Below are 27,558 nucleotides of genomic sequence, written 5' to 3'. Positions count from 1 at the left end.
GATCATCAGGCATTAGATTATCTTAAGGAGTGCGCAACCTAGGTCCCTTGCATGTGCAGTTCACAATAGGGTTTGTGATTCTATGAGAAGCTAATGCTGTTGTGTCCGGAATTGGTGGGTTCTTGGTCTCACTGACTTTGAGAATGAAGCCGCGGACCCTCAGGGTGAATGTTACAGTTCTTAAAGGCGGCGTGTCCGGAGTTTGTTCCTTCTGATGTTTGGATGTGTTCGGAGTTTCTTCCTTCTGGTGGGTTCATGGTCTCGCTGACTCAGGAGTGAAGCTGCGGACCTTCGCAGTGAGTGTTACAGCTCTTAAGGTGGCACGTCTGGAGTTGTTCGTTCCTCCTGGTGGGTTTGTGGTCTCGTTGGCTTCAGGAGTGAAGCTGCAGACCTTCACGGTGAGTGTTACAGCTCATAAAGGCAGTGTGGACCCAAAGAGTGAGCAGCAGCAAGATTTATTGCAAAGAGCAAAAGAACAAAGCTTCCACAGTGTGGAAGGGGACCCCAGCGGGTTGCCACGGCTGGCTCGGGCAGCCTGCTTTTATTTTCTTATCTGGCCCCACCCACATCCTGCTGACTAGTCCATTTTACAGAGAGCCAAGTGGTCTGTTTTGACAGGGTGCTGATTGCTGCGTTTACAATCCCTGAGCTAGACACAAAGGTTCTCCACGTCCCCATTAGATTAGCTAGATACAGAGTGTCCACACGAAGGTTCTCCAAGTCCCTACCAGAGTAGCTAGATACAGAGTGTTGATTGGTGCATTCACAAACCCTGAGCTAGGTGCTGATTGGTGTGTTTACAAACCTTGAGCTAGATACAGAGTGCCAATTGGTATATTTACAATCCCCTAGGTAGACATAAAGGTTCTCCACGTCCCCACCAGAGTCAGGAGCCCAGCTGGCTTCACCCAGTGGATCCTACACCCAGGCCGCAGGTGGAGCTGCCTGCCAGTCCGGCGCCATGCGCCTGCACTCCTCAGCCCTTGGGTGGTCGATGGGACTGGGAGCTGTGGAGCAGGGGGCGGCGCTCGTTGGGGAGGCTCGGGCTGCACAGGAGCCCAGGGGGGTGGGGGAAGGCTCAGGCACGGTGGGCTGCAGGTCCCAAGCCCTGCCCCGTAGGGAGGCAGCTAAGGCCTGGCGAGAAATCGAGCGCAGTGCCGGTGGGCTGGCACTGCTGGGGGACCCAGCACACCCTCCGCAGCTGCTGGCCCGGGTGCTAAGCCCCTCATTGCCCGGGCCCAGCAGGGTGCCCACACCCACCCGGAACTCACACTGGCCCGCAAGCACTGCGTGCAGCCCCGGTTCCCGCCCGCGCCTCTCCCTCCACACCTGCCCGCAAGCTGAGGGAGCCGGCTCTGGCCTTGGCCAGCCCAGAAAGGGGCTCCCACAGTGCAGCGGCAGGCTGAAGGGCTCCTCAAGCATGGCCAGAGTGGGCGCCAAGGCTGAGGAGGCGCCAAGAACGAGTGAGGGCTGTGAGGGCTGCCAGCATGCTGTCACCTCTCACTGTGGCTCATTGGACAGGAGGTGGAGCTCAGGTGGTAATGCTCCTTTGCGGCTGCTCACCTCCTGCTGTGTAACCTGGTTCTTAACAGGCCATAGACCCATACTGGTCCACAGCCCCGGGGGTTGGGGACCCCTGATACACAGTCTCTTATGGAGCACAAATCTGTCTCATGTTATTCTTTCATTATTACCCATCATCCATCAGTGTGTCTTCACAGCTGGAACACGAGGGCCCCTGGACCAAGCATCACACTGTCTCCTGCAACTCTGCCCTTCTCTCTCTACATGTAAGAGCATATGGCTCTTTCTCACATAGCACAACATGTTCAAAAGAGGCTTCTCAAAGAACCATCGCAGGTTGAGAGGGGAAATCGCCTGGAGATTATGGTGCACTCTGCCACATTAAAGCCACATCCTATGGAGACTGTATAGGGTGAGACAGTTGCTTCCCAAGTGTGGTACATGTGCCAGTGGTGGTTGCAAGGTGATTTAGGTGAATGCATACCTTTCTGGTTTTGTGTTTGTTTTAATGTGTATTAGAGATTTAATAAGCACATAAAACCCAAGATCTTGTGGCTATTACTGCTTGGGAACACTTTCCTTTTAAAATAAATTGTAAAACATGTATGTGGATTTAAAGAAAATAATACATAAGTAACAGTATAGGGGTTAAGGGCTGAATTGTGTCCTTCAAAATTCCTGTGTTGGGCTGGGTGCGGTGGCTTACGCCTGTAATCTCAGCACTTTGGGAGGCCGAGGCGGGCGGATTGCCTGAGGTCAGGAGTTCAAGATCAGCCTGGCAACATGGTGAAACCCCGTCTCTACTAAAAGTACAAAAATTAGCTGGGCATGGAGGTGGGTGCCTGTAATCCCAGCTACTGGGCAGGCTGAGGGAAGAGAATGGCTTGAATCCAGGAGGTGGAGGTTCACTTGGCAGTGAGCTGAGATCGCGCCACTGCACTCCAGCCTGGGCACCTAAGCAGGACTCTGTCTCAAAAAAAAAAAAAAAAAATTCCTGTGTTGAAGTCCTAATGCCTGGTACCCCAGAATGTGACTGTTGAATAGGGTCTTTAAAGAGGTAATGAAGTGGAAATGCAGTCATTAGGGCGGACCCTATTCCAATACAACTGATGTCCTTTTAAGAAGAGATTAGGACACAGGCACATGCAGACGGCTAGCCACGTGAAGACACTGGGAGAAGGTGGCCATCTATAATAGAGGCCAGGGAGAGAGGCCTCAGAAGAAACCATCCAGCTGACACCTTGATCTTGGTCTGTAGCCCTCAGAACTGGGAGACAATAAAAGTGTTGTTTAAGCCACCTGGTCTGTGGTACTTTGTATGGCAGCCCAGGCAAAGGAATACAATAGGTAACATGCAGAAGTGGCAAAGATTGTGAAGGTGGAACCCAGGTGACTAAGTTTGGGGAAAATGTACTGGGCTTGGTTAGAAACCCAACTTTCCCAGTACCCAGCTGTGTGGGCCTCAGCAAAATCTTAGCCTTTCTGAATTTCAGTGTCCCGTTTTAAAGAATGGGGCCAACAGTAACCACCTAGCCAGGAAGTTGTAAGGATTAAAAGTGCAATCGTGAGTTAAGGGCTTGGTGATCAATAAATAGCAGTCTCATTATGGGAAAGCAGGCACCAAGGGGGCGAGGAACATGTCCTCTAATTTCGGTGCCCAAGAAGCAGAATCCTGGGCTTCCTTGCCCCCACGGTCCCGGCCCGCCAAGGTCAGTAGCGTTGGTGGCCCCAGAGGGGGCCGTGGTGCTGAGGGTGGACCTGAGGGGGTCACTTCCCTGTGAGTTTAGTCCTCCAAAAACAAGGAGGCATCCTTCCCATTTTATGTCTAGGAAAATGGAGCCTCGGAGCGGAGCGGTAATTTGTCCTTGGCCTCTCAGATGACCAGGGTCAGGGTCAGGGTGAGGCCCCGAGTCCGCAGCCCGTGGGCGGGGCCCTGGGCGACCCCGGGGCGCCCTGGCTGCGGCCTCCCACTCTGAGACGCGAGTTTGCAGGACGCCCCACCCCTTCCCTCCCGCCCCAGCCCGCCAGCCCCAGGGAAGGGGAGGAGTTCTCGCCGCGCCGACGCCGCCGTCGCCACGGCAACGCGGCCATACTGCGCCGGACAGCCCTAGCCGCCTGGTGCTGCGGCTCGGCGTGGGCCTCATGGGCAGAGCCAGAACCAGAGCTAGAGCCATGGACAGCCTCTTCGTGGAGGAGGTGGCCGCCTCCTTGGTCAGAGAGTTTCTCAGCAGAAAGGTAACCGCTCGCCCCCTCGAAAGCCCTGGAAGTGGCTCTAATTTGGGGGGACCATCGGGGTCTCCCCTGAAGGCTTTGCACCTTCTGGGAGGGCGTCCGTTCCCTGCCTACTGCCTGCTCCAGAGATGCCCCAGAAGAGCGCCGCTTTCCCGGGACAGGGGAAACTACATTTCCCATGAGGCGTTTCTGCCGTCGTCACCGGGCGCTTCCGCAAGGCAGGGTTTGAGCCCCGTCCGCTGCCCTCCTGGGGCATCCGCGCTCCGGGGCGTCGGCAGCTGGGGAGGGGGTTCGGTGGCCGCGCCAAGCAATCCTAGCGCGGGCGCACAGCGGGCAGGCCTGTGCCCCAGCCTGGCTGCCGGCCTCCGTGCGCGACCCACGCAAGTCAGGGTCCCACTCGGAAAGAACTTCTCCCCAGAGGGAACCCCCAAAGGCCCAGAAAAGTTCTTGACGGTCAAGCCCTTAGTCATTTTAGTCAACAGTGGGAATTCCAGCGGTTGCTTTAATTTTTTTAAGTTTTCCTATTGTCTTGTCTCAGGAGAGTTTTTGCAGCGTTCCTTCCCAAGCTTGGAAGGTCGTTAGCTGTCATCCGGCCTCAGGGTGGAGATGGGGACCTCGGTGGGGAAGGAGCTCGCCGGGAGATCTTGGGCGTGGTAGTGAAGGGGGACATACATTAGTTCATTCAACACATGGTGACTGAGGGCTGCACTCATGTGTGTTTTGTCTACCCTTGCAGTGTCATACCGGGCTGGGGCGATGGGCACTTGTCTGGTATGAAAACACATACACGTAATTTTTTGAATGGAGGAAAGGGGAAGGACTTTGAAGTCAGACGGAGAGGGTTCAAATATTTGCTACTAGTTTGCAGTGTGAACCTCCATACTTTACTCAATGCCTCAATTTCGTTATCTGTAAAACACGAAAATAAGACCTACCCTTTGCAGAGGATTAATACTAACATATGGGCAGCTCCCAAGCATTGGATCTGACATATAGATACAGTGTGCACGTAGGTGTTCCACTTTATACCTCCTCGCACCCTCACTGTTTCTGACACCAAACAGGTGTCTCTGAAGTGCACCTGTTTGGAAAGTGTCTTTGTGTGTTTTTTATGATTTATTTTTATTTGAAGAAAATTTAAATGCATTTGGCTTTGTCGCATCTGCCCTGTCTTTATGCTAATTGACCTGCCATCACCAAGTCCTGGCTGCATGTTGGATGTTAATTGACACACTCTGGAAAGCTGACTGTTACCATCATTTCTTTTGAGTCTGGGTCAGTGAACAGAACTGTTAGAGAGGGCTTCCTCATGTTCTTTCTTGAGTACAAATGAAATCCAGTGTCCTCACTGACATCCAAGCCTGTCCTGTAGCTTGACCCCAGCTTCCCATCTCAATCTCATTTCTAGCCTCTCCCACATCCCTTCCCCCTACCCCCCACTTGACATGGCCAAGTTCCCCTGGTCGCCTCTCCCTCCCATGTTTTACCTGGGCACACTAAGGCCCTAAGAGTAGAAAGAATTTGCCCACAGTTACTCAGAAGTTCACGGCGAGCTGGGACTGCAGCCCAGGTATACTACTTTCTCATCGCCTTCTGCTCCAGGGCAGAGACCACCGTGCTCCCCACAGAGTTTTGCACAGGCAGTCATTGCACCCAGCAGTCATAACCAAGAGAGCTGCCACCTTGGTCCAGGTACCTAGAAGTTGTCTCAGATTCTCGTAACAGCCCTGAAAGATAGGTATAAGTATTCCCTTTCACATAAGATTATCGTGAGACCAGGAGGGCAAGACTTGCCCAGGGTGAGCAGATCAGACCACGTAATTCCCCTGCTCAAACCCCTCTACTGGCTTCCCATCATAATTAGACTTCAAGTCTTTCCATGACTTGTCTCTGGCTACCCTCAGACCTCATATTCCATGACTGCTTTCTCTGCCCTCTACCCTCCAGCCACTTTGGCCTACTTGAACTCACCAAGTGTGGTCTGCCCTCAGGGAGAGTCATGATAGTCTGCTGGAGATGGCAGGGTCCACTGAGGTGACTCTTCTGCTGCCCAAGCCTCTTGGGTCTGTGGCTCCGCTCCTGCAGTGACTGTGCCATCCTCCCTCTGCTACCCTGCCCCATGGTCATGAGCTGGGCTTGTCGTTACCAGTACTGCTCCCTTTCCGTAATCTCAATCCCAAGCTTCCCACCTGTCAAAATTTCTAGCTCGTCCCCCTTCATAGCCCCATGTAAACTCGTCTCCAGCCTCACCACATCTATATTGCATTGTTCCTGCCAACTTTTCACAGTCTCTCGGGCCTACCATAACCCATCTACTTCTCACCTACCCATCGTTGTAGTTGCATCCTCTATAACAGGTACAGCTGTTTTGCCCTTCTCTCCCTTCATCATTCTCTTCTGATGGTAAAATTCCACTTGTCCTGCTCCACACTTGCACCCATAGAGCTGAATGAGATTGGAGAGAAACACACACCACCATGTTGATGGTGTCACTCTAAATCCATGGCCACTCACCCTTGTGGTGCCTTATGGGTGCCTGCTTACCTGATTGCAACTCTCCAGAGTCCTTGTAACAGTCCTGAAAGATAGGTGTAAGTATCTCTCAAATCCTGGATGACCATTTCATACCTTCTCTCTCCTCAAACCCGGAAGCTCCTTCCCCATCTAATTTCACTGAGAAAACAGAAGTCATGAGAGAAGTCCAGCAGGCTTCCACTACTACAGTTACTCACCTCACCTTCCTGGGCTGCACCGTTCACTCTGCTCTCTCTGGTGTTCCTGTGGATGAATTCTCCACACCCCTGGTTAGGCCTGCCCCTCCATGTGTGCATGTCCCCTCTTGTGTGCTCAGGGATGTCACTGTCTCCTGCACCATGCATTTCCCTCCTCTACTAGGTTACTCCTATCAGCACATGTCGTGCTCCTGCAGAATCCCATCTTGACCCCCAAACCCCAGCTACTGGTTTATTATTTCCTCCCTTTATATAGAAACCCCATAAAGGAGCTGTGTCTACTCTCATTTTAATTCTTTTCTCTGCTTTCTCAAACCCATTCTAATCAGACTTTTGTCCCCACCATTCCATGGAAATAGCTCTTCTTAGGGCCATTATTAACCTGGAATTTTTAGTCCTCGCCCTTCTTGATCTAATGATTATGTTTGTCACAGTTGATTGTGTCCTTCTGCTTGTCTTCTAGGAGACTGTCCCTCTTAGCTTTCCTCCTACTCCTCTGGATGCTCCCTTCAGGGTCTTCGCTGGTCCCCCTAGTTTCTCTGTCCTGTGCACTCTGGTGGGCTCAAGGACTCAGTTTATGGCTCTCTTCTCTTCTTCTGTCCATTCACTCTCAAGACATCTCAGCCAGTCTTGTGGATTCCCATACCATCTATATGCTGACAATTCCCAAATGTCTATCTCTAGCTGAGACCTCTCCTTGAACTCTTGAATTATTACAACTGCCTATTCTACATATCTACTGGGATGGCTAACAAGCATCTCAACATGTCTCTGATAGTGTTTCTGCTCACACTTCAGACACCAAATGTATGGGGGATTTTTTACAAACGAAATCTCCAACTCTCCAGACACCAATTGGGTGTCGTATAATTCAAATCAGTCCTGACACTACCTAGAGTTAGTGCAGACCCTGCAGGTTAAGTCAGGCTCATGACTGCCCCCACTTCAGATGCTAGTCAGAAGTCCCAAGTTGCCACCTGAACTTCTGACCAACTAGCTATACATTGAGGGTTCCCACAACCCCCTCCACAGTTTTAATAATGTGCTAGAATGGCCCACAGAACTTGGAGAAACACTTTACTTACATTTACCAGTTTACTATAAAGGACACAATTCAGGAACAGCCAGATGGAAGAGATGCATAGGGCAAGGTGTGGGTGGAGGGTCATGGAACTTCATGCCCTCTTCAGCATGCTGCCCTCCCAGCACCAACCTGGGAACTGCCTGAACCCCATCATTCAGGAGATTTTATGTCAATTCTGTTATATAGGAATGATTAAATCATTGACCATTGGTGGTTAGCTCAATCTATAGCTTCTCTTCCCTCTCTGGGAGATTGGGAGGTAGGGCTGAAAGTTCCAGCCCTCTAATCAAGGTTTACTCTTTCTGGTGACCAGCCCCCATCCTGAAGCTATCTAGGGGTCCCCAGCCACTAGTCATCACATTAACATGCAGAAGACATTCTTATCACCTTGGAGATTCCAAGCGTTTTAGAATCTATATGCCAGGAACCTGGGACAAAGAACAAATATATATTTATCATAATGTCCAAAACTCAATTTCTGATTTCCTGTTCCTCCTACAACTGTGCCCATTGGAATAAATGGCATCTCTGTCCTTCTAATTGCCTGGGCCCAAAACTTTGGAATTATTCTTGGCTTTTTCCTTTCTTGTGCACCTCATATCCAGTCCATCAGCAAATCTGTTGGCTTTATCATCAGAGCACATACAAAACGTAGCCACTTCTTACCACTTCTGTTGCAAACACCTTGCTCCAAGCCACCCCTTTGTTTCATGTGATTTGTGAATTGCTCAATAGCCTCCTAAATGGTTTCTCCTTAATCTCCTGCCTCCTACAGTTTATTTTCAACCTAGCAGCCAAGTGATCTTTCAAAAATATATCAGTTCAAAATAGTAGCCTTCCCATTTCATAAAAGGCCACAAGGCCTTTCCTTATGAGTCTCTGGGTGACTTCTGACTTCCTTTCCTCCTTTCCCCTGCCATGCAGCTCTAGATGCGCTGGCCTTTTGCAACTGGTTCAGGGCCTTTGCACTTGCTGTTCCTTGCCTGGAACACTTTTCTCCAAAGTGTCTGTGTGGTCTGCTCTTTTGATTCCCTCATCAATCAATGATGCCTTTCCTGACCACCTTTGATAAAGTAGCAGCCCATCCCCACACTCACCCTAGCCCTCTCTGTCTCCTTATCCTACTTTGTATGTTTTTTCCCCATGTCATACTATACTTGTCGTCTCTCCCCCTATAGAGTGCAAGCTCCCTGAGGACTGGGACTTTCATCTGTTCACTGCTCTGCCTCTAGCAACTGGACTTACGGACTAGTGATCTGTTCCCTTCGTTTCACAGATAGGGAAACTGGGACAGGAGTAAGCATGTGGATGATGCTGAACAAATAGCTGACCATCTAAAACAGTGGCCTTTGTCCTTGTCTTCCCTCTCCCTGCTTTGTCTCCCTAGTAGTGCATATTAGCAGCTGCCGCACTATACATTTATGGTCTGCTTTCCCAACAGAACATCAGCCCTTATTCCTTCTTTCTCTCCTGCATCTAGAACAGAGCCTGGCACATAGGAGGTGCATGACAGGTGTTTGTTGGGCAAATGAAGTTTGAATGGGCTGGATGGGACTGAGGACTAGCTGACTCCCAAGGGCACCCTTGTCCTCTAACCCAGTGGTATTTCTTTTCTTTTCTCTTTCCTTTTCTTCTTTCTTTCTTTTTTTTTTTTTAATTTTTTTATAGAGATAGGGTCTCACTCTTTCATCCAGGATGGAGTGCAGTGGTGTAATCATAGCTCACTGTGGCCTTGAAGTCATGAGCTCAAAGATTCCTCCTGCCTCGGCCTCTCAAAGTTCTGGGACTGCAGGCCTATGGCACCATGCCCAGGCCTCCGGTGGTTTTCAAATGCTGGTGTGCATCACACTTTAGAGCCAGGGTGAGGGTGGGGTTTGTTAAATGTGCAGGGCTTGCTGATTTGAACTGTTGACAGACATAAAGAATTATCCATCAGAGAGAGACCCTCATTATAGCATGTTCCACATCACTTTGACTGGAGGGAAAGCCATGGTTAAGCCCAGATGAAATGCGCGTGTTTGGTTTTGAACCCCACCTCTCCTTCAAATGGACTCTTCCCGATGCACCTAATCCACCTTTTTTCTGACACATATATCCATTTCTTTCCATTTCCCTTCCCTATGGCCTCCTCTTTCCTCTGTTTGTTTCAAGATTGTGTCCTTTTAGTTTCCCAAATTGACCTTCTTAGCTAAATTCATGGTGGGCATGGGTTTTGTCATGTTTCCCCAGCAGCTAGAGCCTCTGTAAAATTCTGAACACAAAGGCTGTGAGAGAAGCTGAAGCCTGTGTAGCACTGGGGGTCTGGAATCCATTAAGAACAAGGAATACCCCTAACACCAGGCTGAGCTGTTGGTAAGGCATGTTCTCAGCCTCAGCCATTTGACAATCATCATGGCCCAGTGAGGTGGGCAGAAAGCAACTGCTGTGGTTGTCTTTCAGATGGAGAAGCCAGGCACTTGCGAACAGGACCCTCACTTCCCCAACCCCAGATTTTCCATTGCTAGAGCATGTCTCAGCTGGGCCTTGAACCTTGGTCTTCTGGCACTTCTGGGTGGGACGATGGAAAGTGGCTTTGCTCATGACTTAGCATTTACCAAGAGCTTCTCATGGGACTGGGTCCCAGAGTCACGGACTCACAGATTGGGATGGTTACAACCTCCACCTGTGATGTGATTCCATTGTGTTACCTTGGGCAAGGCAACCCCATCTCCTGGTTTCCCCATCTGAGAGTGAAGGGAATGAATATTAGCCTTTTGTTTATGTTTTCTCTTTTGTTTATTTTTAAAGCTTCATATACTATGGTTCCAAATCTAGGGCCAAACCCAGGACTCCTGTGTGTGAGTCCTGAACTCACTCCTTATCTGTGAAATGGCCTGAAAACTTCAGCCTTCACTTAGCCCATGAGGCTGTTGTAAGAATCAGAATAATATTAATTATTGCAAAGGTGATGTCAATTGTAAAGGTTATATGAGAATTATCTTGGTGACATCAGGAATCTTTTGCTTGTGCTTTATGAGAACAGTGGGCTTTGATTTAAGATGGTAAACAGCGATTCAGATTTCTTCCCTCAGGGCTTAAAGAAGACATGTGTGACCATGGACCAGGAACGCCCACGCTCTGACCTCAGCATAAACAACAGAAATGATCTTCGAAAGGTTTTGCATCTCGAATTTCTCTATAAGGAGAACAAGGTGTGTGCTTTCTAAGGTGTGGTGTGGAGTCTTGGAACTGAGTTTGGCACTGCCAAAGCACTCACGGGCCCTGCCAGTGACAGGAGAGGCTTGAGGTGCTCCTGGCCTGTCACACTTGCAGTCAGAGAGAAACGGACCCCCCAAATGTGGACAGATCCCCAGCGGGAGTGGGTTTTCCATCTCGGTCAGCTGGTGCCGCCCATTGGCAAGTTGTGTGTGTGTGGCTGTCGGGCTCATTTTGAACAGAGCCTGTGGCAGTGCTCAGCCTCCCACAGTTATTCCCTGTGCTCCCTCCTCCCAACATGAGGCTATTTTTAGTAAGACTGTACTTAAGAATATCATATCCAGTTATACTAAAATTTTCCATTCCCTGCTTATGTAAGAGTTTCCTTCTTCAGTTCTGAGTAATACCTTAGTCTTGAGTCTCCTGTGACATATAATTTAGGTAGAGGACGGAATTGGGTTCAGCTAACCCAGGTGCATTAGAGTTGGGAAAGCAAATGGAACTGTGTTTTCTTGGGCGGGAAGGGGGCTTCTCTGATCCCCCAGACTTGATCTCCTCCAACCTGCTATTATAGGCTTTCATGGCACCCTATAGTTTTCCTGTTTTTGTGTTTATCACATTGGCAATAGAATATTTATGTGATTTTAAAATTAGTATCTGCCTCCCCCAATACCTTGGACACAGCAGAAGCCAGAAATGCAGTCTTTTTTGTTCACTATTATATCCCCAAACATAAAGTGTTGTCCAACGGTGTGGTGAATAGTCAGTATTTATTTGTGGAATAAATGAATGACTATATGAATGAATGAAACTACACTTTCTACTTAATTTTTTTAATCTGTTATGAAGACAGAAAAAGAATGGGCTGTCCAGCAAATGTTGCCGTGTGGTTGGGCATAGTGTCAGAGTCAAAAAGAAAATGATATAGTTCAGCATTTATCACAATTTTTTAAAACAATAAAATGATATCTCATGTGGAAGTCCAATATGCAGAGCAAAGAAGGGAAAATGCCCTATCTGAAGTTGGGAAAAGGAGGTCTTGCTTTATTGGCTAGCCTCTCAGGGTCCAGCTTTAAACCACCGATCAATTCCCTCCTCTCAGGAAGGGGAGCTGTGAGCCAGAGAGAGTTGAGAGTTGGCTATCCAAGGTCTCACGGTCAGTTACCAGGTAGGGTTGAGGCTAGAACCAGGTGTTTTGATTCCCAGTCCTATTGTAGGAGTGATGATCAAGCATATTTTAATTGTAATCCTTTTTTCAAATGAGACTTTAGCAGATTGGATTCGTATGGTGGTAGGACCAAGGCTATTTTTTTAAGACACCCAGAAGATCCACCGAACCACTTGAAAACTATGCAAGTACATGTCATAGGCCAGGGAGGAACCTAGGCCAGCCATCTCTCAGTAAAGTAAAGGATGGAATTTCAGGCAAACATATAAACTAAAAACAACTGGCACCTACAGGAGCACTCAGGTTGCCAGAAATTCTCTTGCTCCCCTTTGAGGAGAAGTAGGCAATGGCAGCCCCGTGAAGTTTATCAGAGGCTCAGTAAAGACATTAAATAGAAGGCCTTTGTCCTCTGGGTCCTGGGGTGACATGCAGGCACCTCTGTCTCCTGTCCTGTAGCAAGTACTTTCTAAGTCCTGTGGAAAGACTGGTGACCCAGGCAGCAGATGCTCTGCAATCCTCCGTCTGCTGTATTCTAAGGCAGGAGAGTGGACTGTACACTTTAGGAGAATTTTGCACAGAGAGTGAGACAACTACCCAGAAAATTCAATTAACCATTCTGGTTACATCGGGCTTTTAACGTAAATGTACCTTACCTAATTTCCCAAAAGTGTCTTTGACATTCAAGCTATTTTTATTCCCTCATTGTAATATAGTCTTCCTAAAGTAATTGTTATCTTAAGATACTTAAGATATTTTCATGAGCTACTGATAAGTGCCCTGATTTATACAGTAGTTATTAGCTGTTATACAATGAATCGGAGTGTATATTTTACAGGAAAATTACTTATTAATATCTATTACATAATAATTTTGACATTCATTCAGCACAAAGCTAGCCTGATTCCAGGAAAGCCCTGCAATTTAATGTTAATATTTCCAGTAACTTGTTCTAACCTATTAGATATAGGATAGATAAAAATGCCTATGTAAATTGAGATTTTGAAAAACAATATCTAGATTCATATAAAGGCTATATCTGTTGTGAGCCAAGTGATGTGAAAAAGCATAAGGGATAATCAGGCAATTCAGGGGCTACAATAAATATAGTATCTTTCCCCTAACTCTCTTTATTGTAAGCTTCATTTAATCTTGGACAAAATAGTTTTTGTTTTTAATCTCTTACTGAAAACAATAGTAAAACTGTCCTGGTTTTTGTCTGATGAATCTGTTGAGTTTGGTCGTAGTCCATGGGCTGTGGGTCTTAGTCCTGGAGTCCTGCTGCATGGATGAGAGGAGTACGAAGGGGGAGGACTTGGCATGCCCTGAGGGCCTGCTCTGCCAGACTCCTTGTCAGGTGCCTTGCTAGTCTGCAAAATCACAGCGTGCCCCATGTCCAGCCATGGCTCCGCAAGTCCTGGGTGTCACTGGGCGAGTGGGTTGGGGACTGACATATGGCTGGGTCCCTGAGGCCAGCCTGCATATTGTTGCATGAATAGCTGTGTTTATCCAAATTACTTAGGGGAATTTAAATCCTTGCTGTTCTGGTGTAGTAAGTGTCAGTAGGGTGTGAGAATCTGTATTTTTAAAAAACGTCCAAAGGGAATATTTGGTATAGGCAGGGCTGGAAAATACTGGTATCGTTTAATTCCAAAATCTACTACTGAAGACTTTCATTTGCCTTTTGTTTTTAAGGTTGGAGTGTAAAGTGAGTCAGTCCTGACTGCCTCTCTGTGCTCTTCACGTTAACCTTCTGCGTCAGTTGTCTCTATCATCACTGGTGTCAGTGTTAGATGCAGAGCTTACAAGCTAAAAAAATATTCAGGCCCTAAATACTTATGAATCTGTAGGGTTAGTGTTCCCTACAGATTCCATTTTTTAAATGAAGGGATATATATTTTATAAAGTTATTCCTTGGAGCAAAAAATCAAGAGGAAATTTGCTTGGGCATGCCTCTATTCCTATCACATTTTATTCTAGTTGTTTATTGAATCACCTGCCTCATGCATTGGATGCTGGTTCTTTTAGGGTAGAGATTTTGTTTTTGTCTCTGTGTCCCTACCCAACATAGTACCTGACATATATAATATTTGGCCAGTAAATGTTGGCTGAAAGCTTGTATGAATGAATGAGAAGTTGATAAACTTAGTCAAAGAAGTGGAATAGTTGTCTTTTCCACTGTTCCCTGAAGCTGTATATAATGATTTTTTTTCTCTCCCAATGATAGGCAAAGGAAAATCCTCTAAAAACAAGCCTTGAACTTATCACCAGATACTTTCTGGATCACTTTGGAAATGCGGCTAACAATTTCACTCAAGATACCCCAATCCCTGCACTCTCAGTTCCAAAGAAAAATAACAAAGTGCCATCGAGATGCTCAGAGACTACACTGGTAAATATATATGACCTTTCAGACGAAGATGCAGGATGGAGAACATCATTGTCAGAAACAAGCAAAGCCAGGTATCTTTTCCCATTATTGTGTTTATTAGTTTCCTATTGCTGCCATAACAAATTACTATGTACTTCATGGCTGTGTCAGTCAGTAGTCTCCAGAGGAACAGAATCAATATGGTCTCCGTGTGTGTGTGTGTGTGTGCATGTATCTATATGCATATGTACCTCTATGTATATATAAAGAAGTTTGGCCAGGTGCAGTGGCTCACGCCTGTAATCCCAGCACTTTGGGAGGCCAAGGCAGGAGGATCATTTGAGGCTGGGAGTTCGAGTTAAGCCTGGACAACACAGAGAGACCCTGTCTCTACAAAAACAAAAAAAAATTAGCTAGGGGTGGCAGTGTGCACATATAGTCCCAGCTACTTAGGAGGCTGAGGTGGGAAGATCACCTGAGCCCAGGAGTTCGAGGCTGCTGTGAGTTATGATCACACCACTGCACGGTAGCTTGGGAGATGGAATGAGACCCTGTCTCTTAAAAAAGAAAAAAAAAAGGTTTATTTTAAGGAGCTGGCTGATGGGACTGTAAGGGCTGGCAAGTCTGAAATCCATAGGGCAGGCTGGAAATCTGGAAACTCAAGACAGGATTTTTATGTTACAATCTTGAGAAAGAATTTATTTGAGAAACATCAGATTTTGCTCTTAAGGCCTTCACCTGATAGGTTGTGGCCCACCCACATCATTGAGGATAATCTGCCTTACTTAAAGTCAACTGATTGTAAATGTTAATCACATTTACAAAATGCCTTCACAGCAACAGCTAGATTGATACTTGACTAAACAATTGGGTACCGTAGCCTAGCCACATTGGCACATAAAATTTAATCCTCACAGTAGTTAAAGCAATACCAATTTATTCTCTTACAGTTCTGGAGGTCGGAAGTGTAAAATCAGTCTCACTAGACTAAAGGCAAGGTGTTAGCAGGCCTGGTTCTGTCTGGAGGTTCTGAGGGGAAAATCCATTTTCTTTTCTTTTTTGGCTTCTAGAGGCCACCTATGTTCCTTGACTCTTGGCCCCTTCTTCCATTTTAAAGCACATCACTCCAGCCTCTGCTTGTGTTGTTACATCTCCTAACTTTACTACTACCTTTGATCCTCATGTCTCCTTCTAAGAAGGACCCCTGTGATTACATTGGGCCCACCAGATAATTCCATTTAAAAATTCTTAATTTAATCACATCTGCAAAATCCTTTTTACTGTGTAGCTAGCCCACTTATGTAGTTAACCAAAAGTGGGTTAACCCACTTATGCCTAGTGTTCCATTATTGGAACACTAAGCATGAGGGAGTTATTTATACCCTACTGCTGAAGGTTATTGCCAAGATCTGATTTTTCACTCATGCAAAAATTTAAAAAATTGCAACCTCTGACATAAATGAATTAATAGATTCCGGGGATCAGGATGTGAAAATCTTTGGGGGGGGTCACTGTTCAACTTCCCACACTCTGTGTTTTCAAAATCTCTGCTGTGAAGTGCTGTTATTTTCCTGTTGAGGCTGTGAGAATGGACGACTTTGTGATGAAGAATAGTTACAATTCACTGTGTTTATTTTAAATTCCATGATCGTAAGGTTCAAGCACTTGCTTTATTTGATTTTCTTTAAAACAGGGGTATGGTATTCTAAAAGGCAACAGAACACTGTAGAGATGGGAAAAATCTGGAAAATAAGCTCTTTTAAAAATCTTATGAAGAAAATGAATTGGCATTCTTGATTGAACCTCTATTATCTGGGAAACAATGACATTAAATTATGACCTTAAGACACTGCAGTCCCCAGTAGTGAGCTTAACTTCCTGGGAATGGGTGCTTTCTTCTGGCTCCATTGAAAAGCACTTCCTTTCCTGAGGGTCGCTGAAGCTCAGGGCATGGGTGTCGAGCTGCCAAAAGGTGGCACCATGACAAGCAATTAGCACAAGGATTCGGAGGTAGAGGGTCATAAGGGGCTATGAAGAAGCTCTTCCTCCAAGGCACTTACTACCTGGCTGGGAAGTGAAATACTTCTGGTACAATAAAAAGGCAACTAGGAAGTTGAAGCTCCTGAGTCCCACCCAGTTACCCAAGCCAAAAATTTGAGTGTTCTTACCTCTGCCTCGTCTGTCATCTTCTGCGTCTGTGAGTCCTGTGAGCTCTTCACCCAGAGTGATAATAGGCACTTTCCTTCTTTCCTCCTTTCTCTGCCCACCGGTGAGGGCCTCAGTTCACACTCCCATCCTCTTTTCCTGGTTAATTCCCACAGCCCCTCCCTGGTCTCCAGGGCTCTAGTGATCTTCCCCTCAAATCCACCCTTGCCCTAAGATAGCGTGAGCTTTCCACGAAAAGAGTCTGGCCATGCCGCTATCCTGCTGAAGGGCTTCAGACATTCCCTGCAGCTTTCAGGGTAAACTCCTTAGAATACCAGCCCCGGCTGCTCCCCTGAGCACATTCTGCCTTAGAGGCCTGCGTGCTGGGGCTGGGCCTTCTGGGGACCTCTTGCTGCCTGATTCTCTCAGACTCAGGTGCTGCCTTCTTTGGGAGCCCTTCGGGATTTCCCCAGGCTGGTTCCAGCCTCTTCCTCTGCCTGACATGCCGCAATCACAGCACGCACGACTACCCTCCCACATGTGACCCAGGGCCTGGTAAGCAGCTTGGCATAGGGTAGGGGGCAATACCCATTTATGGCAGAGCCCAGCGGTAGAAAATAGCTGAGCCTGTGTCACAGGAGTGCTGGCTTCTGGGTGATCAGAGGTAAGATTCCCCTTTGCCTAGGTCTCTCGCTTTGTCTCGTGGACTCTCACTCTTGTTCTTTCTCACTCTGTGCTTATTCTCACTGTCTCTCACCTTCTTTTGCTCTTTCTTGCTCTCTTACTTCCTGTCTCTCTCTCTGACACACACACACACACACACACACCCATTGGCACACCTGACTTCAGCTTTAGCTTAACAGTGGGGAATGCCAAGTTTGCTATGGGTCTTCTCCACGCCTCTCAGTGGTGTGCGGCAGGGCTGGGCTTTGCATACCGCATGACTGTACTGAAAGGTTATAGTTTTCCTTAATCATTCAGGTCTGGAAGACTAAGGATGCTCTTTAGTCTTAAGGACTTGAGGGGTCCTGTTATGGATCATCATCTCTGAATTTGTTTGCTTGTTTACTGGTCTTATTTTGTAGGGCAGACTCACCTTGATACCAGAGTATTTTCTGTTCCTTGTCTTTCATGATAACGCACTGGCTGGTTAGAGGTCATCATAGATTTATTAATGGGCTTGCTTTGACTGCCCATTGAATGTGGAATTTGCTGTCTTTGTTACTGATTCCTTTTGGGGAGTCTGTTTTAATGGAAATAATTCCTTTTTCACAGACATGACAATCTTGATGGAGATGTACTTGGTAATTTTGTATCATCTAAAAGGCCCCCACACAAAAGCAAGCCCATGCAGACGGTCCCGGGTGAAACTCCTATGCTGGCTTCTGCATGGGAGAAGATGGACAAGCTTCACTCGGAGTCTTCCTTGGATGTGAAGAGGATGGGAGAGAATTCCAGGCCAAAGTCTGGTCTGATTGTGCGAGGCATGATGTCTGGGCCCATCGCCAGCTCCCCACAGGTGGGGCTGTTGCTCTTTCTGTTGTTATGGGACTGGAGGCTGAGAACTGGGCTGGGCTTAAGGCACACCTGGGTTTATTTGGGGTACCCCACAGGGCAGTCCGAGAAGAGGGTCTGTGTGTGGGGTGAGAAGAACAGTGCCTCTGTTTTCTCCCTGGCTCTACTGTCAATGACACATGGGGCCTTGAGCAGGTCTTCTTTCCTGCCCTTAGCTTACCCATTTTGTTTGTGAGGTGGATGCCATGGTTTTCTGTTCCTCTGCTGGGTGAGAATACCTACTCAGCTTTGTCTTTGCAGTTCAGGAGTGGAGAACCTATCCAGGTTCAGAGAGCATCTTTAGACTGAGTGTGGTGGCTCACGCCTATAATCCCAACGCTTTGGGAGGCCAAGGTGGAAGAATCGCTTGAGCCTAGGAATTTGAGACCAGCCTGGGCAACATAACGAGACGCTTGTCCCACCGCCCCATCTCTACAAAAAATAAAAAAGTTAGCCAGGTGTGGTGGTGTGCATCTGTAGTCCTAGCTACTCAGGAGGCTGAGTGGGGAGGTTTGCTTGAACCTGGGAGGTTGAGGCTACAGTGAGCTGTGAGCATGTGACTGTACTCTGGCCTGGGCAAGACTGAGACCCTGTCTCAAAAAGAAAAGAAAGAAAAAAAGGAAAAAACAACATCTTTTAAAATAAATCTAAAACACGATAGTTAAAAGGGACTAAACCCCCCAAGCCTTATAGTTTCATTTATTCTGCTTTTATTTTTTTCTCTTTCGAAGAAAGATTCTAAAAATTTCACATTATTGTTTTATAGTCTCCCTTACAGGATGACCATGGTAGAGTTCCATTAAGCAGAGAGACAAAACAAAATCAGAGACAAATGTAAAAGAAGTTTGTAAAACAACAATCAGAAAAGCAAAACAGAAGCAAACACCAAACTCAAAGTGCCGTATCAGTCAAATCAGGGAGCCTGAGCCAACCAAAAACGGGGTGTCTGTGTCCACCTGCACTCTCAGTTACCTGTTGTATGTTTAGGTGTGGGTGTAGGTGCTGGCACTGTTCTCCCAATTCATTTCGAATTAGGATGGAAAGAAGTGAGTCCTCTCCCTGCCCCTGGCGCTATCTTGTGGGATCTTTGGTCAAGGTTTTTATTTCTCTTGGTTGCAGTCTCTTCTATTAGACCAGCTGTCTAAGGCCCCTTAGGGCTCTGGGATTTCAGTGCTCTCGAGATCATGCAGTCTTGGGGTCCAGATTAAGAAAGAGCCTGCCCGCCACTGTGTAGTTCAGGCCACACCTTGATGTCATACCCCATCCTAGGCCTTCTTGTTGGAGAAGGACATTCATAAACTGAACCCTGTCCAGGGGAAAGGGGCTAGAACGGTGAACAATTTGGAGGAAATTGAAAGATTTGGAGATGTTTAATCTTGTGGGAGGTTGGCAGAATGTAAGAGATTTCTTCGAATATGGAGGTTGGAATAGCCTGTCTCCATGTGAGATACTCTATTTGCAATCTTGAGCTTAGTCTATAAGCCTCCCGAGAGCAGGACACTGCTGTGTTTCTGTGTAGTGCATCGTGTGTGCTTGCTGGCACCATTATTGGGTTGAGTAGTATAGCCTTGCCTAGTAGCTCCAGACAGCACAGCTGGGACCAGCGGATGGAGGTTGGTATAAGAGCCCTCCATTAGTCAGAGCCACCTCAGCAGTGGAAAAGGTTGTTTTGGAAGGGACTCGGCTAGTTGTGTAAGAAGGAAGTTAGGTAACCCATCTGCTGGGGACACTGTGGAAGGAGCCCTGCCTGGGTGACAGTTTAGACTACATCAGTGGTTCTTAGACTTTTAGCCTCAGGCTCTCTTTATACTCTTAAAATTATTGTGGAGTGCAAAGAGCTTTTGTTTATGTGGGTGTGTCTATTGCTATTTACTATATTTGAAATTAAAAGTGAGAAGTTAAAAATATTTACTTACAAAAATCATTAAAAGTAACAGTAGTAAACCTATTACATGTAACATGGTATATGTTAATGAAAAAATAACTATATTTTTCAAAACAAAAAATTAGTGAGATGAGTAGCATTTTTTTGCAAATCCCTTTAACGTCTTGTTTAGTAGAAGACAGTTGAAGCCTCATGCTTGCTTTTGCATGCAGCGTGTTGCAATATGGTGTTTTGGTTGAAGTGTATGAAGAAAATCTGGCCTCACACAGATAAGCAGCTGGAAAAGGGAAAGTATTTTAATAGTCTTTTCAGAAAACTGAGATATTTTTCTTTGATACTACACCAAAACTAGACAAGTTGTAGTTTCTTAATGTGAAATCTTAAACCGTATCAGTGAACTTTTTGTACCTTATCAGTTTCCCTTGATATGTCTTGCACTTTGAATTTTTTACCCCTGAATGATTTAGTAACATAATATATTGGCCATTTGGAAAATATTGGTTACTGAGTTATATAGATCTTCCAAATGTGGACATGTCTCATTAGACAAAAAGAAAATCACACCAAAAAATTTCATTCATTGATGTCACCCCAAGCTCATCCAAGAAGTTTTTAAGTATTGCAATGCTCTCAAGCTCACGGTGGCAGATAGAAGTTTTCCAAAATTCTAATTTTTACCTGACAGCTTGTGTTTTATCACTGACAAAAATACACCATTTGTTTCCCTTGAGGTGACAGGCTCAATTGATTTTCAAGAAAATGCCTGCCAAATACCCACGCTTGAGTAACCATAGTTTGTCTGTCAGTGGTTCCATGAAAAAACCAGCAAGTTCACTCGCAGCCTAGACGGTCGTGCAGTGCCAGCTGCCATCCTCCACGCTCAGCGGAATGCCTGCACGTCCCTCCCACTGTGTCACTCAGGGTGTTGAAGAGATGTGTGCTGGAGAGTCTAAAGGCATAAAATGAATAATTTTTGTGTCAGCATGGACATTCCTCAGTGAAGTCAGCACTTTATTCACCTATTTTCATTGTGAGTGTGTCAGTGGTAAAGAGAGCCTTGGGCACTAGTGGAGTTTGGTGCCACTGCCTTGATTCATGCCTGGGGCCAGCAGTTTTTCCCATTATTGCTTTGTGCACAAAGTCAACACAGTGGAAAAAGGCAAATTGTGTCATCTTACTACTATGAAAATAGTTTTGAATTCCCTAAAAGGATCTGGGGACTCTTAGGGGTTGGTGGACTACTCTGAGGACCGGTGAACCAGAGGAGCACCAGGGTCCTGTCCTAGCATGACGTCCTGATCATCAAGCGTGTCCAGTGGAGACCCCCTTTATACCTGTGGTGTGAAGGAGATGGCTTGGACCTGCTTCGCTGCTGAGGGCATTGCTGCAAACTTCTCCTTTTGGTAATTGTTTTGGGAGGTGGTATCTGAAACCCGCAAAGGATGTTGAAGCATGGGTTGCTATAGAATTTCGCCAGATTCTCTAGAAGGGACATTGTGGCCTTTGAGTACCTTGGCCATACTTACTGGTTGCTCAGGAGAAAAGAGCCAAAGACTGTTGGGTATTTCATCATTTTTACTATATCAGTTCTGTTTTTAAGAATGACTTAAGAGGCTGGGCTCCCTGCAGCAGCTCCAGCTCCCTTCAGCCAGAAGTTTGAGTCTCCTCGGGAATGGTGACTAATGTTTTCCTCACTTTGTGGAGGGGATGTCCTGAGTGGCTTTGAGAGGAGGTGTATAGTGCTTAGTAATGTCTGCTTAGCCAGAACACTACAAAATTAAGGTTTCCTTATTCCAGCCCAGGCTTTACTATTTGGTCGTGGATTATTTCTGGAAATATTGAAAGGTTCAGAATTTTAAACCAAGGAAAAGTCTGGTAGGTTGTTTTTGTCTCCCCACCCTCCCATTAATAACAACATGAGTTCCCATTTCCTCCACTAATCTTTGACGGTAAGGGAGGATATTTGGATATTTCAATTGACTCCTCTAGAATTCATTGCAAAAGCTAAGCAAATCTTGAATGCCTATTAGGTATAGGCTGCTGAGTTGCGTGCTCTGTGAACACCAGAGGCAAATTAAGAATGACTTCTGCCATCAGGAGGGGGTTAAGACCATATGTAAGTGGGCACAGGGCAAATACGCATAGGAGTAGTGAGCGTTTGCTGACTGCTGCAATACGTCTGGCTCTGTGCTAGTGCCTTGCACAGGTCTCATTTCATCCTCCCTACAGTCTTGTTGGGGAGAAGTACTACAGGTGCCTCATCCCTCATCCAAAACCTTTGGGCTGGATATCTTTTGGAATTTATATATATTTTTTAAATCTTGGAAAGAAAGTACAGTGCATGAGCCACATACCACTTACTGCCTTTACTAGGGTTTGTGGTAGCACCCCGTAAGCAAAAAAATGACCATTTCAGCAACTCCATGTATGAATATTCACACTTTAAAAAGACCGTAAGCAGCCTCACAACAGTTAAGAATTTACCACAGGATTTTAAAAAACCTTTCATTTTCAGAGGTTTTGGGATTTATTTATTTTTTTGAGATGGTGGCTCGCTGGCCCAGGCTGGAGTACAGTAGTGCGATCTTGGCTCACTGCAATCTCTGCCTCCTGGGTTTAAGTGGTTCTCCTGCTTCCACCTCCCGAGTAGCTGAGATTACCTCGGCCTCCCAAAGTGCTAGGATTACAGGCATGAGCCACCATGCCCAGCCTGGTTTTGGGATTTAGAAATGACAGGTAGTGGATTGAGGACTGGTTATATTACAGGTGAGGAAATCAGGGACAGAGAAGTTAAGCAGCTTGCCACAGGTGACACAGCTGGTAGGTGGTGATGCAGACTGGAGCGACAGCTTCACCTGCTGCATGGACCTGCTCTCTGTAAGGGCTGCAAGAGAAAGGCCCAGGCCTGCTCTGAGGTTCCAGCAGGCGGGCTGTGCATCACTGAAAGCCCAGAGGTGGGGGCATTTGAGTAGCTACTTAAATAATAGGCAGGATATTAAGGGAAAGAGTCAGGGGTGGGAAAAGACATTCCTGGGAGAGACATCACATCATGGGCAAATGCTTGAAGTGGGATCTTTGTTTTCCAGCTCCCCTCAAAGGGTCCTCACTGCTTTTGTCCTTACTCCCTTTAGGATTCTTTTCACAGACGCTCTCTGAGACGGTCCTCACCGTCAAGCAGCTCCACCCAACCCCAAGAAGAGAGCTGGAAGGTCCCTGAGCTCTTTGTCCGCACCCAACAGGACATTCTGGCTTCGAGCAACAGCTCCCCCTCCAGGACCTCCCTGGGTCAGCTTAGTGAACTGACCGTAGAAAAGCAGAAAACCACTGCCAGCAGCCCTCCCCATCTGCCCAGCAAATGGCTGACCCCACGGGACAGGGCCAGGCCAAGAGATCCCTCCGAGGACACCCCAGCAGTGGACGGCAGCACAGACGCGGACAGGATGCCCTTGAAGCTCTACTTGCCTGGTGGTAATTCCAGGATGACCCAGGAGAGGCTGGAAAGAGCGTTCAAACGGCAGGGCAGCCAGCCCGTACCTGTCAGGTGAGTGTGCTATGCAAAGGTGACAGCTTTTCAAAAAGAAGCTCCACCTCGCACATGTTGTCTAGTCCCTTATGGCTCCCAAGGGGACTTCTTAGTCTCCTTGATCTCTCAGAACAAGCCTGCGAAGTAACCAGCAAGGCAGAGTTTGTTATGGTCAACCAGGAAGAAAACTCAGCCAGAGCTCACACACCTGGAAAGCTGAAGAATGCTCTAGACAGGGGTGTCCAACCTTTTGGCTTCCCTGGGCCACATTGGAAGAACAATTGTCTTGGGCCACGCATAAAATACACTAACAATAGTTGATGAGCTAAACAATATTGCAAAAAAACCTCAATGTTTTAAGAAAGTTTATAAATTTGTGTTGGGCTGCATTCAAAGCCATCCTGGGCTGCATGTGGGCTGCGGGTTGGACAAAACATACCTGCAGCAACATGGCCAGGCAGACATGGCTAAGAGTTTCTTGTGGGAAGCCAGAGATATAACAGTGATGAATCAGCTCCCACAAGGCTCCCTTTGGGCATTATTTCTATTTTATTTTATTTTTCATCCTATCCTTACTTTTATTCTTTACAATAAGCATTGATGATTCCTACATTGATTGATTTTTGAATGTTAAGCCAACCTTACATCCTAAGAATAAATCCCACTTGGCTATGATATATTATCTTTTTATATATCATTGGATTTGACTTATTAATATTTTGTGTAGGGGTTTTGTGTATAAGTTTATGAAGGAGATTGGCTGGCAGATTTCCTTTCTTGCAACAGCTTTGTCAGATGCTGATACCTAGGTTATGCTAGAAGTGGTCCCTCTTTTTCTGTCCCCTTGAAGAGTGAGTGTAAGATTGATGTGATTTCTTTCTTAAATATTTGGGAGAATTTACTGGAGAAATTTTCTGTGCATTAAGTTGAAAGGTTTTAAATTATGTATTCAATTAAAAACTTTTTAATTCAAATTTCAACATTCTTCTTGTATAAGTTTTGGCTAGTTGTATTTTTTCAAAGAGTTTGGCCACTTAATATGTGTGTTTAAATTTATTGGTATAAAATTGTGTAATTATATTATCCTCTTATTATCACTTTGAAGTTTGTAAGATCTGTAGTTATGTCTCTGTTTCATTCCTGTGATTGGTAATTTATGTTCTTTCTCTCTTAACTAGTCTCACTAGGAATTTATCATTTGTGTAATATACTCAAAGAAAACTTTTGGCTTTGTGTTTGTTTTCTATTTCATTGACCTCTGCTCTTATTATTTTCTTCATTCTGTTCTCTCTGAGTTTAATTTGCTATTTTTTCTAGTTTACTGATTCTCAGCCTTCTTCTTTTGTAATATGTTTTAAAGCTGCAAATTTCTCTGTAAGTAATGTTTTGTCTGTATTCCATAAGTTAATATGTTACATATTCGTATAACTTAGTTAATATATTTTCTAATTCCCATTATGGTTTCTTTTTTTTTTTTAACCCATGGGTTATTCAGACATGTACTACTAATTTCATACATTTAGGGTATTTTTTGTTTATATTTATATATATATTATATATATTGTTTATTTTTTGTTTATATAATTGTTTATATATGTATTATTCTTTATGATTACAATCCTTTGATATTTGCTGAGATTTCCTTCTAGTATATAGTTAAAGCTTATCTCTGATAGACAGCATGTATTTGGAACTTTAAATCCAGTCTGATAATTTTTTGTTCTAGTTGGAATAATTATGGCATTTATATTTTCTTTTTACTCAAATAACTTCCTTTAGTATTTTTTTTAGCAGGTATGTTAAATTTTTTTTCCTAGTTTTTGTTCGGAAAGTCTTTGGTTTGCTTTTTTTTTTTTTGGAGACAGGGTCTGACTCTGTCACCTAGGATGGAGCACAGTGGCGCAATCACAACTCACTGCAGCCTTGACCTCCCGTGCTCAGGCGATCCTCCCACCTTAACTTCCCAAGTACTTGGGACCACAGATGCACTAATTTCCACACACCTGGCTAATGTTTTGTATTTTTTGTAGGGACGGGGTTTTGTTATGTTGCCCAGGCTGGTTGTGAACTCCTGGGCTCAAGCGAACCTCCCATCATGGGCCCAGGGCAGGTATTCTCATGTAATATATGGTGAGGAGGGGCTGCTCGTGGAAGAGCAGCCCACTTCCAAGAGGAAAAAGGGCAAAGCTGAGCCTAAATGCCTTTTATTTTTTATGAAATTTATCAGTCATATAATTCACATTTCCTCCCTTAGGGTGGAGTGATTAAAGAGGGGGAGAATGGCCAGGTGTGCCAGACCAGCAGAGCCTTCTTCAAACTTCTAGAAAACATTGGGAGTTGAGAAAAAGCATCCTTCAACCCAGCAATTATTATCCCCATTTCACAGATGAGGAAACTGAGGCACAGAGAATCCAAGGAACCTGACAAGGTTCTGGGTGGATGCAGATCCAAGGGCGCACAGACTGGCAAATGGAATATGGGCTGGATTTCAGCTCTCTCTCACTGCCTCAGTGAGGCGTCTTTGTGTAGTGCACATACTACACAACTCTACACAGTGCTGTTGATTTGAAACCAGGGCCAAAGTAATCCCAATGGTAAATATATCTGCATCCCCTGCCCTTCCCAACTCCCCTCCATCAGTGCCCCCTTCCCCTTGTTCTTTGTTTAATTCAGTTTGGTAAACATGGGTCTCAGTCCTAGTGTGTACCAGGTCCTGTGAGTTCCTCAAGGGGAGACACACATGTGCACATATAATTCTTCTAAAGCGTGGGAAAGTACAGTGAGATGGCATCAGAGCTGGCCATATGCACACAGCCAGCTCCACCGCTCTGTCCTAAGGAAGCTGGAGGAGAGGGGGCTACTTGGGGCCCTTTTTGGGCCTCCAAACATCAGGTTCAGGAAAATCCATGGAAGTCACACCTAGGGGCACAGGTGGGGTTAGGGGGCAGGTGGAGGACGCAACCTGCTGAGATGTTAGGGGGTGTGAGTATCTGTGCAGTCAGGCCCTCCTAACTCTGACTCCTCAGATCTGACTCCAGGAGCTGAAGGGACTATTTTCTGGTTTATTTTTTGTTTTTCTTCTGTGTCCTTTCATATCAAAAGATGCTTGGAAAATATGTCACCTGGACTCCCATTGTGGGGGTTGTGGCTGTTTGGGGCCACCTGTCACTTGTCACTGGCTTGTCAGGGCTGCCCTCGTTGAGTTCCTCTCACCATCACTCAGAACTATGGGGACTCTGGCCCTGACTTGGGCAGTCCTCTAACCCTCGCCTCTCTCTCCCTCTGCTAGAGTGCCGTGTTGCGGGCAGGGGCCTTTCTCTACACATTTGTGGCTCTTGCTGTCACCCACACACCTGACCTGAGTAGACCCTCGGGAAACTTCAGATGTAGTACGGAGCATGGGAGAGGAAATTTTTACTTACAACCCCCCAGGGCTAGGTCTTCCAAGCCTCTTGGCTCCTCAGGGGCACTTCGTGAAGGTGGGTTGTTTGGAGGCACCTCACTTGTGTTGCGCACAGCCCTCTGTTGGGGTGTGCTGGCCTGTCATTTGTCTGAGGGTCCCTCAGAGTGAGTTTCTGGACCTGCAGATGGCCACATGGACACTCCTGTGGTTGGTTTTCTGCACATTAACTCAAAACACACCATGCTGGGCATCTAGCAATAGGTGTAGGCATAGGCTGCACAAGTTCCAGCCACTTACTTGCTCAGTCTGCTTCAGAAACCTGGGTGTAACTGTGGTCATGAATTGAAAAGAGTTTTATTCTCCCTTAGGAATTCAACCCACAGCAGTTGTCACAGCACTGACATCTAAGGGTCAGGGCTGGTGAGCAAATCTGTGCCCTGTCACATGGCTTCAACCATGGAGCCGTGGGATCCAGGGGTACCAAGACATGAAGGCCTATGGTATAAATGAGGGTGCTGAGGCCCAGAGAGGGGCACAGACTTCTCCAGGGTCACACAGACCATCAGGATCAGGGACCAGATGACCTGACAGTATAGGCAAATAGAGGGGTGCATGTTTTTCCTGTTGCTGGTGTAGCATTACCATAAGCTTAGTGGCTTGAGGACAAACACAGATTGATGGTTCTGGAGGTCAGAGATCTGAAGTATGTCTCACTGGTCTGCAATCCAGGTGTCAGCAGGCTGCA

At 46.2% G+C, this 27,558-nt stretch overlaps 1 protein-coding gene across 3 annotated transcripts in view; it reads left to right on the top strand.

The window, feature by feature from the left end:
* Positions 1 to 3,571: 3,571 nt before the first annotated feature.
* MINDY4 (MINDY lysine 48 deubiquitinase 4) overlaps positions 3,572 to 27,558 on the top strand; it is a 120,808-nt gene continuing 96,821 nt past the window's right edge. Inside the window, exons 1-5 of one of the 3 annotated variants that reach the window (XM_055293509.2) lie at positions 3,572 to 3,759; positions 10,644 to 10,763; positions 14,160 to 14,395; positions 17,724 to 17,967; positions 23,019 to 23,428. In XM_055293509.2, coding sequence (XP_055149484.1) covers positions 3,667 to 3,759; positions 10,644 to 10,763; positions 14,160 to 14,395; positions 17,724 to 17,967; positions 23,019 to 23,428 — 1,103 coding nt within the window. In that variant the 5' untranslated portion in view covers positions 3,572 to 3,666. Of the gene's footprint in view, positions 3,760 to 10,629; positions 10,764 to 14,159; positions 14,396 to 17,723; positions 17,968 to 23,018; positions 23,429 to 27,558 lie in introns of all 3 variants that reach the window. The other 2 variants (XM_063609705.1, XM_063609704.1) reach the window with 2 other exon arrangements.

Source organism: Symphalangus syndactylus, chromosome 9 (genome assembly GCF_028878055.3).
Source record: "Symphalangus syndactylus isolate Jambi chromosome 9, NHGRI_mSymSyn1-v2.1_pri, whole genome shotgun sequence".
Classification (NCBI taxonomy): Eukaryota; Metazoa; Chordata; class Mammalia; order Primates; family Hylobatidae; genus Symphalangus; species Symphalangus syndactylus.
This window is presented reverse-complemented; position numbering and strand designations above follow the sequence as displayed.